Source organism: Parambassis ranga, chromosome 2, assembly GCF_900634625.1.
Source record: "Parambassis ranga chromosome 2, fParRan2.1, whole genome shotgun sequence".
NCBI classification, from domain to species: domain Eukaryota; kingdom Metazoa; phylum Chordata; class Actinopteri; family Ambassidae; genus Parambassis; species Parambassis ranga.
Genome location: NC_041023.1, coordinates 44,797,412 through 44,812,376, shown reverse-complemented (window position 1 = coordinate 44,812,376; position 14,965 = coordinate 44,797,412). Strand labels below are relative to the sequence as shown.

Sequence of the window (14,965 nt, the reverse complement as noted above, 5' to 3'; positions counted from 1 at the left end):
TCAGCTTTGCAGAAAATTTCCTTGCGTGTTTATAATTCTCTCTACACAAGAAAAAAAACAACAAAAGAATCGGTGAAAATATGCACGAGCATGCCTCCCGACACACGGAAATGAAGACGAGAAGCAGACACTGTACAGAGCACAGACACACAAAGATAATTCAGTTTAGCCCTTGGTGTGAAGTGTCCATTGTCCCCCGCCAAGAAAAAAAACCCGTCTGCTCCCCCTTTCCCCCTTTTTGCACGAGGTGAGCGGCTGAACTTGCAAGGTAGCGTGTGGCGTCGTCGACGTACGTGGAGGTTTTTTTAAAAAAAGAAACCCCCGACTCTCTACAAAGCTCGCGATGTAAAGTAGAATGTTTGGTCAGTCTGGCTTTTTGTATTAAAATGTTCGTCATGAGGGGGTCTAATTCAAAACTTTATCACTAATCTTTACGCAAAAGGGTCACAGCACAATGTTTCAGAGATGATAAACACCCACTACAGTTCACTGTACAAAGGCTTCGAGTTAGCTTAAAATCATGCTGCAAAGTGGAGTTTTTACTTTGAAGGCCCGGCCACAGCAGAAACACGGCAAAAAAAGTTAGCTAAATGCTAACACGCGTGCACGTGTGCTGTCACAAACATGGGTAACCTATGAGATTGTGCATCATTTAATTCATCATAAAGATTAAGGACAGAGGAACCGTGTCTAATAACTGTTAGCATTGCCGGTCGCTAATGGAAGCGACAACGTGACACCTTTTCCTTATTTAAAAAACATTTTGTCCTTGTAATTTTTTATTCCTCTGTGGAGCCAACATGGGATAATACAGGTGGTACAGTCATAAATGTGATTTATTCTCAGTATTTTACATTTACTTCATTAAAAACTTACCAAAGAGGGAGGACAACCCGTCTTGCTAACTGTAAGCTAGCATGCTAGTCACTAATAACAGTCAATAATAACAGTTTATTCAAAAGATATTTTTATGCTATACATTTTTTGGGGGGCCCATTTCTTCCCCAAAAATAAAGGGTAAAGTACAAGTGGATGGAGCAGTCACTAATAATTCTTGGGATTTACAGCATTTACGTTATTAAAAAGTCACTAAAGAGAGCGATCTCGCTAACTACTAGGCTAGCAGGCTACTTGCTAATGGGGCAAAAACGTGACATTTTCGTCCTAGTAATTCCATTTTTGGAGCCGTTCCTTCTCCACTACAGGAGGATAAATGAAAACGGACGTGCAGCTAATGTGCTACACTAGCATCCTCCATGTTGGACTACAAAAACAGCCTCCTCTTCGTCAGCGGTAAAATCTTCCCCTGCTGGTGTGGCCGGGCCTGTTTGGCAACAATTTGAGATGACGTTTTCTTCCTAAATGTTTTGTTTTCTTATCTCGAGCCATAAAGCAGATGACGGCACGCGGCTCGATTATTTCTGCGGTTCGATCGATCATCCAATCACAGCTAGAGAAAGAAACGATCGGCTGATTACATATGCAGCCGTTACGGCTGGCTAAAGGATAAATAGGTTTTCAACTAAGTATACACAAAATCCTACAGGGCTCAGTTATCTTCATGTTATTATAATTATCATCATCATCATCAGGTTCATCTCATACAAAAGCAGCTCGTTTGGTTTTTAAATACTTTTTTTATAAATACAAAGACAAGCAAACCCGTCCGCCTCCGGCTCGGCGCTCTCCATCATCCACGGCGGATTCAAAGACAGACCGATCTGTCGGAGTGCTCGAGGACTCGGAGGACAGCAGTGCAATAAAACTCAAGGACAATTCAACAAATCGGACTCAGCAGAAATCCTTCAGTAAAAGTCACAGCGGAGACCCAGCAGCCGTCCAGCTGCCTGTTTTTTTTGCTCTTTTTAGGAGGGCGTGTATCTTCCCTTTACAAAGAATGGCTGAAATTTCTCTTTCAACACACAAAGTGACAAGAAGAGAATCGATTGGCTTAAACGTCATCATACAGGACATATTTAGTGAAGGGGGGGGGGGGGCAGCCAGCTGAGAGCTTCACAGACCCTCTCTCTCTCTCTCTCTCTTCAGCCTTCACCTCTCCTCATCTTCCTCTCACACTGTCACCTCGTTCTTACTCCCAGTCCGCAGTCCCTGCCCTCCTCCTCCTCCTCCTCCGGGGATGAAGTGCAGCTGTTCGATGGTGTTCTGCCTCTTGCTGGCAAAAGCCATTCGTCGGGCGTTGGGGTGTCCTCCCATCGACCCCATTCCTCCTCCTCCTCCTCCTCTTTCTCCTCCTCCGCCGTGGGGGTCCCAGCCGCCGTGCTTGCCCATGCCCGCGGAGCTGCGGTCGTGCTCGTGGCCGGGCGTCGGGTGCGAGTTCATCTTGATCATGTGGTGGCGGTCCAGAGACGGCGTGGCGCAGATGTTCTGCTGCGACTGGGCCTTCTGGTGGTGGCTGAGCCGACCCATGGTGGGAACCATCCCCGTGCCCCCGCCCCTCTCCATCAGACCCATCGGCAGCAGCCGGTCGTCCAGCCGGTCAGGAGAGACCAGGAGCCGCTCGTGGGACCTGGAACCACAGAGACCGGGTTAAGGCCACTATGAACACTGCATGCATTAATCAGCTCCTCTACCACTTAAATCCACTTATTCCTGATATGTTAACCCTTTACTGTACATAATGAAATTCTACATTTATGTATTTGTGTTTTCATTTATTTAATGTGGCCATAAATCTACTTTTCTCTGATCCTGTTGGAAAAATTCTTCCAACATTTGCTCTGATTTTGTTTTCCCCTCTGTCATCTCTCTCCTCTGATCTTCCTTTGCCTCGTCTGATCAGGCCTCACCTCTGCCACCCTCTCACCTGCGGAGCGTCTGTGACGTGGAGCTCCTGCTGATGCTCATCATGGCTTTGTAGTACTGATGCTGCTGGTTCTTGGACAGGCGGGACAGCGTGTTGCCCTCCGCCAGCGCCAGCAGCTGGTCCTGGGAACGAACGCGGCGCGGCGGCCTGTCGAAGGTGGAGTTGGCGTTGTACGGCGTCTGCGAGGGCAGCGGGTACGGGTTCGGCGTGGAGGCTGGGATGTGGAGGTGGGGCCGGGAGCCGTGGAGCGGCAGCGTGCCCCTGGAGCCCAGCGTGTAGTCGCCACCCCACGGCAGGTGGTGCTGCGAGGAGTGGAAGGAGGGCGGGGCGTTGTTGGAGCGACGCTTGGAGTTGTAGTAGCTGGAGTACTCGTCCAGTTCTTTCTCTGATGCAGCAAAAGAAAGAGAGAGATTTGCAAAATGTAGACATGACTACAGATATCTGCTTTATTGATTAATAAGACTATGCAGCAAATAATTGATTGATACAATATATGTCCTGATTTCAGCCTGGTAAAGAGGGCAGATAGACGGGTGAAAAATCCCTAAAGGTCTGTTAGACCCCGTTCACACAATCAATCCTAGAGCGGGATTCAGGTCATATCTGGATATATCCAGATTGATTTCAATCCACCTCTCGAAGGTGGATCAACCCAGATTGGCTTACATCTGGCTCAGGTCTGAACGCAAATGCAACATCATACTTCAGGGACAGTGTCCGGGTCGCATACAAAAGCCGTATGAAACAACCGTCGAACTACGACAGCTTTGCCCCGAGTTTATTTTCCACAGGGCTACAAAGGAATAAACTGCTGTTTGAACCGAAAAAAAAAAACCAAAAGAACGAGCGACACGGGACAAAAAAAAAAAAAACACGATGCATGCACACATGCGGTCCTACCGCAGCCTGAACGGACTCTGTATATTACAAGGCGCCACCTAGTGGTTTGGAGGACAACAAACAAGCTGGGTTAAGCTGGGTTGAGCGCGGACACGTGTGTGTGATAGCCAGATTTGAAAATAGGTCTGAATGTATCCAGCTTAAAGGCGATCTGGATTCAATCCTGCTCTAGCTGGACTGACTCTCTCCAGTGTGAACGGGGCCTTTAAATGTCTTAAGGAAGAGAGGAGGGGGTGAGATGGAGGTGATGGTGGAGGACAGGAAGACAGAAGGCAGGAATGGACCATTCAAAGAGACGAGACACGCTGAATATTGCAGGAGGCGTGAAAGAATAAAGGTAAGAGAGGAGCTCCAGGGTGAAGGGAGGAAGGGCACAGACAGAAAGAATGAAACCAAACGTAAAGACAGAGGAGCACCGAGTGTTTGTGAGTGACTTTCATTAACAGTGACACACAGTGTTTTTGTGCTTCACAGCCTCAGACTGCTTTAATCTTCAAAGCATTTCCATGGAAGCGGCTCCCCAAGAGCCAATTTAAAGCTGACCTTTACCCAGCCGCCTCCTCCTGCCCTCCTGCCTCTTCCTTTCTCTCCTCCTTCTGTTTGTTCCTTTGTCTCCTCCATCCTCACTCTTTCCTCACCCTCTCCGTTTACTCCCCCCCCCCCCCCCCCCCCCCCCCCCCGCCTCCTGTAAGGCCACATTATCTCCAGGTTTCTCTTCCGGCTGACAAAGAAGCCTTTATCAGTGTCATTTCTGCAGCGCCGCACGGGGAGGCTCATCAAAAGCAGCAGGTTTCATCACACAATGGCTGAAGAGAGGCTGCCCCCCCTCCCCCCTCTTTGTGGAGGTATTTCAGCCTCAGCTGAAGGGGGTTCCACCAAAACTGACATTCATGCAGATGTGCAACAGTCTGACAGGTTAAAGAAGCTGATCAGTAAACCCTGCAGCACACAGGAAGTGATCCTTCTGTAAAACAACCGAGACAATTAATCAAGTCAAGTCATCAATCAGTCATCACCCGATCAAAGTGCTCCAGGATGAGGTGTCCAGGTGACAGCAGTCCTCACAGCAGTGAACTCAAATGAAGGTAAAAAAGCCCCAAAATAAAATAAAATAAAATAAAAGTTAAGAGTAGGAACAGCTGGACATTTTAACATTTATTATATATATATATATATATATATAATTTATTATAGGACTACAAAACCATGACTTTTGGAGCCGCCCTAGAGGCTGCGGGAGGAACTGCATTGACTTCATTTGTCAGCTGTGGAGGTTGCTTTTGCTTTTTTTTTACTCATACAGGGACAACTCAAAAATAAGTATTCTAACATCCGAGACTCCCACCTGGTGTTAAATGACATGAATGTAACAGCACTGTTGAAGGAGGACGAGCCGAGCGTTCAGACGTGTTGCTGCAGACATGAACTGATGCAGCGGATTGATGGAGAGGGACAACAGAAGAAGACCACGGCGAGCAGAGAGGTGACTTCTGGGATTTAAGACAGAGCTCCTGTCTCCTGAAGGAGGTAAGAGAAGGGCTGAAGTGCAGCGAGCGCCGCGCACCGTCGGCCATCGAAGTGTTTTCTCCTCTTTGATTGAATTGAAATAATAAAGAGGCTCATCTGGACTCTGCCTTCGCCTCATTACAGCACACACAGACGGCCCCCCATGTAGTAACCATCCATCACTCTTCCCTCCCCCTGCAGTTGTCAGCCATCGCAGGGCGAGAGAGGTAAAGACAGAGAGAGAGAGAGAGAGGGGGGGACATCTTTTCTTCCCCGTCGATGGCAGCCAGGCCCCTCAGACCAGCCGGCCGACACCCCTCCCCCTTATCTCCTGACATCTCCCTCCAATCCCTTCTTCCTCTCGTCCGCCGCCTCTCCCTTCATTCTGCTCTGCATCTCCATCACCCCCCCCCCCCTTTCTCCTTCATGCTGTATCCTCATTTGCCCACTCAGCTGTTTCACCGCCCCCCCCACCCAAACAGCACTTCCACCTCCTTCCTCATCTTTCCTCCGCTCCATCTTTCTCCCTCCACCTTCATTCATAAAAAATCCTGTGCTCCCATAATCTGGACTGACGGGAGAATCATCAGCTGTCGGTCCAAAGACTGGACCAGTGTTGATCAGACTCGGAATAACAGGTTGTGCTTTGGAAAGGAAAGAGTGGGCTCCAGTGTTTTTGGATCTCTGTGCTAAATTCTACGTCCAGATTTATGATGATGGAGGCTGTGACCGACAGACTCAGCTCCACCTCTCCGCCTGTATTTGGAGTTTAGGTGGACTCACACATGGGCTGCACATGTGAACACTGAAATCAGATCCATTAGACCGGATTCAAAGGTCACAGGTTTATCTGAGATCCAACATAACCCACTGAGGCCCCAGACCTCTGTACTTCCAAAATGGCCGCCAGCTAGTGTGTCACATCACCTTGAATAATCCATTAGTCCCTCCCTCCCTCCCTCAGGTTGCTCCCCCTGCCTCCCCCTTCCCTCTTTGGGGCTTACCCAGCCTCTTCAGGGAGCTGTAGCGGTTGATCTCAGGTTTCATGGCCGCCTCGTAGGACGGCGGCAGCTGGGCCAGGTTGTGGAAGGAGTGGGAGAAGGACGGGTGGCTGCTGTTGTGTCTCATTCCTCCTCCGATGAGGCCGCCGCCGCCGCCGCCTCCGGGGGCTTTACCGACACCTGAAATCAGGGTAGACCCCGAGGAGAGCTGGGAGGTGTTGTTCATACGGGCGCCGCGCTCTACACAGATGAAGAAGAACACACAAGCTGGTTAAGTAATCAGTAAACACAGGAAGTGTCTCAGAGCTCCATGGCGACCGTCTATAAATACGACCCTGTGCTGATCATGTGAGGCTCTCACACAAACTCATCAGGCACATGTAAATACAGAGAAAGACACCGATAGCAGGGAGCACAGTCACAGTAATGCAAAGTGCAAAAGCAGCACGTCGATCAATAACATAGAGATGACGTCTTATGTAAGGTCAGCGGCCGGGGGGGCGGGGTGGGGGGGTGACATCAGTTACATCATTAAAAAAAAGTACATTCATATTCTCCAAACACACAACATGCAGGTGCACTCAGCTGTGACCTCACATGTGTAGGTTCTGTACATGGACACAGACACACACACAGACACACACACACACACACACACACACACGAGCACACAGACACACACAAGCGCACACACACACACACAGACACAGACACACACAGACACAGAGACACAGACACACACACGCACACACACACACAGACACACACACACACAGACGCACACACGCACACACACACAGACACAGAGACACACACAGACACAGAGACACACACAGACACAGAGACACAGACACGCACACACACACACACACACAGACACACACACACACCACACACACGAGCACACAGACACACACAAGCGCACACACACACACACACAGACACACACACAGACACAGAGACACAGACACACACACACGCACACACACACACACACACAGACACACACACGCACACACACAGGCTCTCCATAATAACTGTCTGTCAAAATGTGTACATACAAAGCAGCAGTCACAGATTGTGTAACCGTATTCTGTCTTAGACACACACAGACACACAGACACACACAGACACACACAGACACACAATAACCAATGATGGTTACTGGCTGCCATTTTGTTAAGATAACTGCTGGACATATGCTGCTCATTGACCGCTGACAGTAATGGGCAATAATGGCCAATGATGTCTTTGTTAAGAGCCACCCAGGGAACACATACACACACACACAAACCACATCGACTTCTGTACCATTATACACACGGTGGAGGGGTGAGAGGCGGGGGAGAAGGGGTGAGGGGGAGAGGTGTCAAAGCAATGCTAGCTGTGAGATCAGAAGCTTCCAAAGCAGGAAGTGACAGGAAGAAGCTGGTGTTTTTAAGAAAAGAGCCAGGATGCAGAATTAGCCTGATCAGTTCCACGGGTTTGAGGGTAATTGATTTTTTTTTTCTCTCCAAACACCTACGATGGCTGACAGAGAGGTTCGATAATGGTGTCCTGGAAAAGAGCCCTGAGTCACAGGGCTGAAGTGTTCTGTTCTCAGGAAGCCACGGACAACCAACCAGAGGAGGTCACACACCCAGAGCGAACCTGTACACGGAACTATTATCATCTTTAAGCTACACGTATGTTCCTTGTTTTATTTATGAGGCTCCTGTACAAATAAAGTTATAGACCAACAAAAATACACTTAATATTTAAAGAATCAAAATATAAAAATAGATTAAAAAAGCTTCTGAACCAGTCGCATTTAATCCTCTGAACCCCGACAATAATACGCTGCACCAAACTTCTCTCTAGAGTCTATGAAAAAGTCATTACTGCCCTGTTGTGACTCCAGATCGAAGCTTTTTGCATCCAGAAATTAAAAAAAAACTCTCCAAACAAAGAACACACTGCTCTGCTTCATGCATCAAGTCACTGTGATTGACTCAGTTCCATCCATCAGTCCCATTCAGGAGGCGTTCTATGTGCAGGATAGAGGAAGACGTGTGAACATGTGTGTCTCTGCATAAAGCTGCAGGCCTCACCCGGACCTGAATAAAAATAAGACGGGTTCAGAGAGGTAAAGCAGGGAGTTTCATTCCTGTTTGTATCGGATGCATTATTAAACGTTCAGCTGATGTGTGTGTGTGTGTGTGTGTGTGTGCGTCTAACCCGGTTTTATTCTCTGCAGTTGCCTGCTTGTGTAATTCATTCCACGAGGGACACATGTAGGAGTAATGGCTCGGAATAACTGGCAGTGAAACAACTTAAAAAGTTCAATGGAAATCATGCTGGTCTCCTTCATCACCATCATCATCATCATCACGTTTCCATGGCAACCTTATCCAGTATCCTGTGGCAGCCATGTTAGATGCACCGAATAAGCCTTTGACTTACAGCGGGGGGGGGGGGGGGGGGGCAGAGGACTTGTGCTAGCATTGCTCGGTGTGTGTTCAGCTGTAAGCGCACACACACACACACATCACTGTGTCATCACATCACTGCTACACAAAGAGAAGAAGAACAGGCAGGCTGGTGGAGGGTGGGGGGGCAGACAGGACCGCATCAAAGCAGGAGGCAGGCCACACAACGCTCGCACTCTTATGAGAGATGTGTCAATTTCAACACAACCGTGCGACAGAGTGCTCCAACACATGACGTGTGTGTTAGTGTGTGTTAGTGTGTGTGTCGCCACAGGGTCGTGTTGACAGTTAGCACAGCTGTTGTAAGAGCGCAGTACAACAAGCCGTCACACTAACATCAAGACAGACAGACAGTGTGTGTGATAATCAGGCCGGGAGCAAGGCCGCCGGCAGCTGGCCGCCGCGCCGCCGCCGCCGCCACCTCTGCTGCTGACAACAACAAAGCTTACCGATGGTAGCAGAGTGTTTGGGGCTGGAAGCAGACCCCTGCTGGTTAAAATGGTGGTGCAAGTTCCCAGCTGCGAAGAGAGCAGAGCCGACAAACTGATGGACAACCACTCCAGAGACACAGAAGACGTGTCGAGTAAGCATTTGTGTCAATAAAGAGAGAGAGAGAGAGAGGGGGACAGCGAGAGGGAGAGACAGGAAGGAGAAGGACAGTCCCTCCAGGAATAAGCCCGTTTTATTTTTATCAAACTTGGTCGGCACATGAGAGTCAAACACTAAAGAAGGAGCGAGTGTTTGGGTCGTATTCACTGCTCTGTGATCCGAGACAAATACAGACTAACTAATAAAACGCTACCTGCAGATGGAACCAGCTTCCTGGAGAGACGGACAGCAGAGAGCTCGCTTAGCGACAGAGACAGAGCAGAGAGAGAGAGAAAAGTGTGTGTGTGTGTGTGTGTGTGTGTACCAGAAAGTTTGAAGCTCTGCATGGAAGTGAATGTTAATCTGAGCAGGACTTCAGTCAGAGCAGAGGAACGCTCCGAGCTGCAGTGTGTGGGCTGCACATGCATTTAAATAAGGCAGCAGGAACACTCACTCTGTTTTATATTTGTTGCTGTATGTTTTTTTTTTTTTTGGCTCCGTTGCAGCAAACTACAGAAAACTTTAAAAGTTCCGTCAGTGGATCGTGTCATCAAGACAAACTGAGACAAAAATGTTCAAACAAACGTTTTAAGAGACAAAATGACTGAATGTGTCGAAAGAGTTCTTATTTGGGACTTCTCCACAGCAGGAACTGCCTCCTTATTCTGGCCCTTTATGTCCTGTTTTAAGTGTGATGACAGTCTGTATACTGTAGGCTGATCCCAAACTGGCAGCTGCTGCAGACCATCGTTGTTAAAGGTAGGAGATTTCACTCTGATGCACTTTTTGTTAAATTAGTGTAACTTCTCTTTACAATCCAATAGCAACCGATTAGTTCGGCAGTTTCTCTTTAAACGAAGAATATGAATCATCTGAAGCTATAAAACATAAAAACATCAGCCAATCCTCCGGGTGGACCCTGCGCGGAGTATTGGCTGGTTGTCACTCTCTTCCTGCTCTGTGCACCAGAGAGGTACATGCATGATGGCCGAAGTCACAGACCGCAGCTCGTCTTCAGGTGACGTCCATGTGATTTGGAGGCGTGGCTTCGGGGTGAGCTCCGAGAGAAAGGGGCATGTGTTTACTTTCCAAATCTGGCTGACTCACCATTGACAGTAAAAACTATGGACAGAGCTTCCGTGACGTCACCCGTTTGTTTCTGAAGAGCCGTTCTGAGGCTCGGTGGGAGGTTCCAGGACGTTGATGACCGCCGCCATGTTGGCAGCGTCACGTCCGCCAAAACTCCAAATATGGACAAAAAGGGGGAGCACGAGCGGAGTTTAGGGGGGGCGGGCGATCGTGGAAGCAGGAAACTCACGTTGTGATACGTCAACTGTCTGTCACTCAAGCAGCAACGCCCATAATTATGCGTAATTTTAAGTCAGAATACCATTGAAACTAGTGAGTTATAAAACAATTCACCCCCCCTACAATTGACACTAGAAGAGAACCTATCATCTGAGACCAGAGTGGTTTTTTGTACCAGGCTGTAAACATGGTTTTTTCTGCTGTGAAGTCGGCCATTTTAACATGGGAGTCTATGGGAAATGACTCGCTTTTGGAGCCAGCCCCCAGTGGTTGCGGCGTGAATTACAAGTTTTGACACTTCCGCATGGGCTTCAACTTTGAGCCCCGAAGGTTGCCGCTTGACTCTCACTGAGTTTTTAAAATCTCCTCCCTACCTTTAACACCAAATTAAGACATTTTGGTGTTTATTTAAATTCATGTTGTTCATGCTTCAGTGTATCTGTAACCGTCTGAGCTACATCTGAAAAAGGCCCGCCAAGAGTTTTTAATCTGTAGCTTCAGCGTCTGGCAACAATTCGGTCACAACAAATGTTTTCCAGCTGAAGTGTGAAGTGTGTTACTGACGGCGAGACTGCAGTGAAATCTGTGGTGACAATTACCATCCATGTCGCCGGGGACCCCGAAAGCTGGCCTGGTTCAGACGCTCACTTTTCAACCTCTGCAGCAGCAGGTGTGTGTGTGTGTGTGTGTGTGTCACTCACTGCGGTTGTCTTTGCTCTGCAGGATGGGGGTGTAGAGGTTTTTGGATGTGCGTCCGTCTGAGGTGGTGGAGGTCAGGACGGCGGCGTTGTTCCTCTCTCCCTGCTGCACCGGGCTCGACTGGTGACGCAAGATATCCACCAGCGATCTGACACAGCAGAGGGAGGATGGAGGGACGAGAGGAAGAGCAAAGCAAAGGGTCAGAGAGCCAAAGAGAGAAGAACCGAGCCACATGTCTCAGGTTCATCTTCATCTTTTCATTAAGCCGGCAGCATGTGGCTGTGTCCACCGCCGCTCTCACCTGGGCATGTTGATGTCTCTGTTGCGAGGTCGGCGTGCCACCTTACTGAAGGCAATCCGGACACCCACAGCCACCACCAGGGTGAAGGAGATGACCCCTCCGATCACATAGGCCGTGCTGTTTTTAAAGAAAAATAAAGAAATGACGTCAGAGAAGGAAAGCAGGCGACACGTCCCTGCTGCTGGTCTGGACTCTGGACCTGCTGTTCTGCTGCTGCAGCGTCTCAAAATCCGGGTCGGGCTTGTTGCCCGCGGGCACGGTGACGGGCACCTGCGGGTCGGCCCAGACGGGGGAGATGTAGTTGGTGCAGGCGTCCTGGTCCAGCCGGTTCCTCTGGTGCTCGCAGCAGAAGCGGTAGTGGCAGGTGCCGCAGCAGTAGATGTAGCTGCCCTGGGTGCAGTTGAACGTGCTGTCGAAGTGCCCCATCACGTCAAAGTAACCCCTGTGCAACAAAAGACGGGAGGAGAAACATCCGTCAGCAGGAGGAGGAGGAGCACGGCGTGACACAGCTGTGTGTACATATCTGACACATAAAAAGGAACAAAGTGAGAGGTCGGATTTTTCTGTTATCATCTGCCCGAGCCGAGCTGCTGCTGCTGGTGGTTGTAGTGTGCGGCTCGCCAACACACGACTGATTTAGAGCTGATTACATGTTGCCTAGCAACAGCAGGACGCCTCTCAGTGCAAAAACATAAGCTTCAGAGAGATAAAGACCAGAGCAGCAGGAGGGGAATCATGCAGCGCCTGGTTTTTATGGCATCGAGCCTTGCAGCCACTTTCCCCTACAAGCTGCTGCGAGCGGCGCCGCAAACCTGGCGACACAATTTGTGTTAAATATACTGAACAAAAAAAGGAGAAAGAGTTCTGTACCTGCACACGTCCACATCCACCAGCTGTCTGGGAGGCGGGGCCACCTGGGCGGCGCCGAGCGGCGGCTTCAGGGCGTCGGCCGTCATGTTCCTGGGCAGCATGGTCTGAGGGAGGGGTTTTGGCGGGAGTTCAGCCATAACCGGCGCGTGCTCCCCGTCCGCCTCCACTTCCGCCGCCTTCGGCGCCACTTTGGGTCCAGCGGGCAGCAGCGGCGGCAGTCGCGGCTTGAAGCCGGTGAGAAGGAACAAGGTGGAGCTTACCGGCTTACCGGCCACGGGAGAGCTCCTGGCAGCGACGGCGGCACGCCGCTGCTCCGTGGTGATGGTTACTGTAGAAACAGCGAGGCAGCAGGATAGCAGGAGCGCGAGGGACGAGAAAAACATCCCCTGTGAAGTCGCAGGTATCATCGTTTCTATCACAAAGTTCTCAAGCCGCTTTAAAAAAAAAAAAAAAAAATCACAAATCGTCCAGCGTAAACTCAGCGTCCTCCTCCAAGATGGCGGCTTCTCCACGTATAAAAACCTTCAGTGTGTGACTAATCCCTCGTGGGGCGGCTGGATGTAAACATTTCTGTCTGAATCCGTCCTGTAAGCAGCTTTTGTAAACATTGAGGTCTTCCCGAGTTTTTAGGCCCTATATGAACTTCCTGTTCAGCGGCTGCACGTCGGGACTCAATGTAAAAGAAAGAAATCTCACTTTATGGCAGCAGGAAGTGGAGACTGAATGTCGGTAACAGGAACCAGAATCGTAAATAGGCAGTATATATATTATCTGTAAACAAAATGAGAGCGAGAAAAACTGTAAACTGTTGCTATGACGACCCGTCCAAGCAGAAAGAACCCTGTTCTCCTTACTGAGGAGGGATCTGGGAGCTGTTCATGGCACAAACTGTAATGGAGTTAGCGTGGTCTGTAAACATTTAGCGCTGTATGTAAACTTGGTATCTGATGAGCGTTAGCGGATGCTGGATGGTTTTTTTCTTCTCAGATTTGGCACTTCTGTTTTTTCCTGTGTGGCTGAACTGATGTGTAAAAATCATACGTGGAAACAAAAACAAAGGAATAATAATAATAAATATATGAGCTGAGTGTGTGTCTGTAAACAACAACAGTGCTGGCAGCTTCGGAATATCTCAGCTTTGTTTGACTGACGAACAAGCCGAGAGGAAGTCTGTTTGAATTTGGCACAAGCTGTGACTTAAATTGAGAGTTCGCCGTTGCATCACACTCGCATAAAAAACAAATGACGCTCCCCTCTTTCAAAGAATTCACAGGAAGAAGCAGTAAAGGTCAATATGCTTTACAGTTTGGTTCGAAAAAGCAACGATCAGCGAGTGTGTGATAAAAAACAAAAATAAAAAAAATCCTTTGAAGCAGCGTTTGGTTCCTCGAGCGCGTCGAGGCATTCGCCGCGGCGAGGAGCAGGCGACGGCGTCAGCGCCGGAAGAAGAAGAAGACGAGCATCTATGTGCGTTCGATTCCCTCGTGCGAGTGTCTCTGCTCTGAATTTAGCTTGGCCCAGCAGAAGAGAACGAAGGAGGGCTTGGGCCCGGTTCTAGCAGGGCAGCGAGGTTCTGCCCACAGAACAGACATGAAAATGTCCGGATTCATCCGTCAACGCAAGAGGAAGACGGAGAACACGGCGGCGGGGTCAGTGGCGGCGCCGGCTGTCTGCTGGCAGGGTTTCCTCACTGACTCCCTGAATGTGTGTGTGTGTGTGTGTGTGTGGCTGGTGTTCAGTATGGCTTCAGGTGATGTTCGTCTTCTTACAGGTGAGAACAGTGAAAGGTTTTTAATTGCATGTTTTTCATAGGATAAAGAGGAAGAATGCGAGAGAGGTCACTGGGAGGCGATAAAGAGGGTGGGGGGGGGTCGCTCAGCGTGGCGGAAGCGAGCGCCACGAACGGAAGAAACAAGACGACGAAGAGCGAGAGGCCTCTCTCTAAAAACACAGCGACTGGAAGAAGGAGGAGGAGAAGGAGGAGGAGGAGGAGGAGGAGAGAGGCAAAGTGTCAACAGTGTTTCACAGCGCAGACGACGAGCAGCAGCAGAGGTAGCTGCTCAGCACACGCCTCCTCTGGTACTACAGACCCTCAGCTGGAGGGTCTGTGGAGAATAAAGCACTTTGAACCAATAATGCACTGATCAGTGTCCCAGTAGGAAAAATCATGTCAGCATAAAGAGCAGCAAACACCGACTGAAGACGATGGATGGAGCGAGAAGCTGCGGCGGCTCAGTAATGACTTGATGATGGTTGTGATGATTTTTTTTTGCTTCTTCTTCTCTTGACACAGTCAGTTTGGCACCTGGTTTTGGTCTTTGCTTGAAAGAAGGAAGAGGTCACAGACCCTGATCCGATCAGAGAAACGATAAACAAAAAAAAAACAGGGGGGAGCAGGAGTCGTCGGCGAGGAGCCTCGGCTCTGAAAGCAGCTGGGAGGAAGTTCACGGGGAACACAGGTGCACCGGGTGCAGGGGCGGTCCTGATCCGCTCAGCCGTC

At 49.5% G+C, this 14,965-nt stretch overlaps 1 protein-coding gene across 1 annotated transcript in view; it reads right to left on the bottom strand.

Moving 5' to 3' along the window:
* shisa7b (shisa family member 7) overlaps positions 1 to 12,872 on the bottom strand; it is a 14,002-nt gene extending 1,130 nt beyond the window's left edge. Inside the window, exons 1-8 of the mRNA XM_028428284.1 lie at positions 12,466 to 12,872; positions 11,795 to 12,037; positions 11,596 to 11,712; positions 11,297 to 11,442; positions 9,149 to 9,217; positions 6,235 to 6,471; positions 2,825 to 3,209; positions 1 to 2,527 (exon numbers count right to left, since the gene is read on the bottom strand). The exon at positions 1 to 2,527 is cut by the window's left edge and continues 1,130 nt beyond it. Of these exons, the coding sequence (XP_028284085.1) occupies positions 2,071 to 2,527; positions 2,825 to 3,209; positions 6,235 to 6,471; positions 9,149 to 9,217; positions 11,297 to 11,442; positions 11,596 to 11,712; positions 11,795 to 12,037; positions 12,466 to 12,872 (2,061 nt within the window). The 3' untranslated portion in view covers positions 1 to 2,070. The remainder of the gene's footprint in view (positions 2,528 to 2,824; positions 3,210 to 6,234; positions 6,472 to 9,148; positions 9,218 to 11,296; positions 11,443 to 11,595; positions 11,713 to 11,794; positions 12,038 to 12,465) is intronic.
* Between the last annotated feature and the right edge of the window lie 2,093 nt (positions 12,873 to 14,965).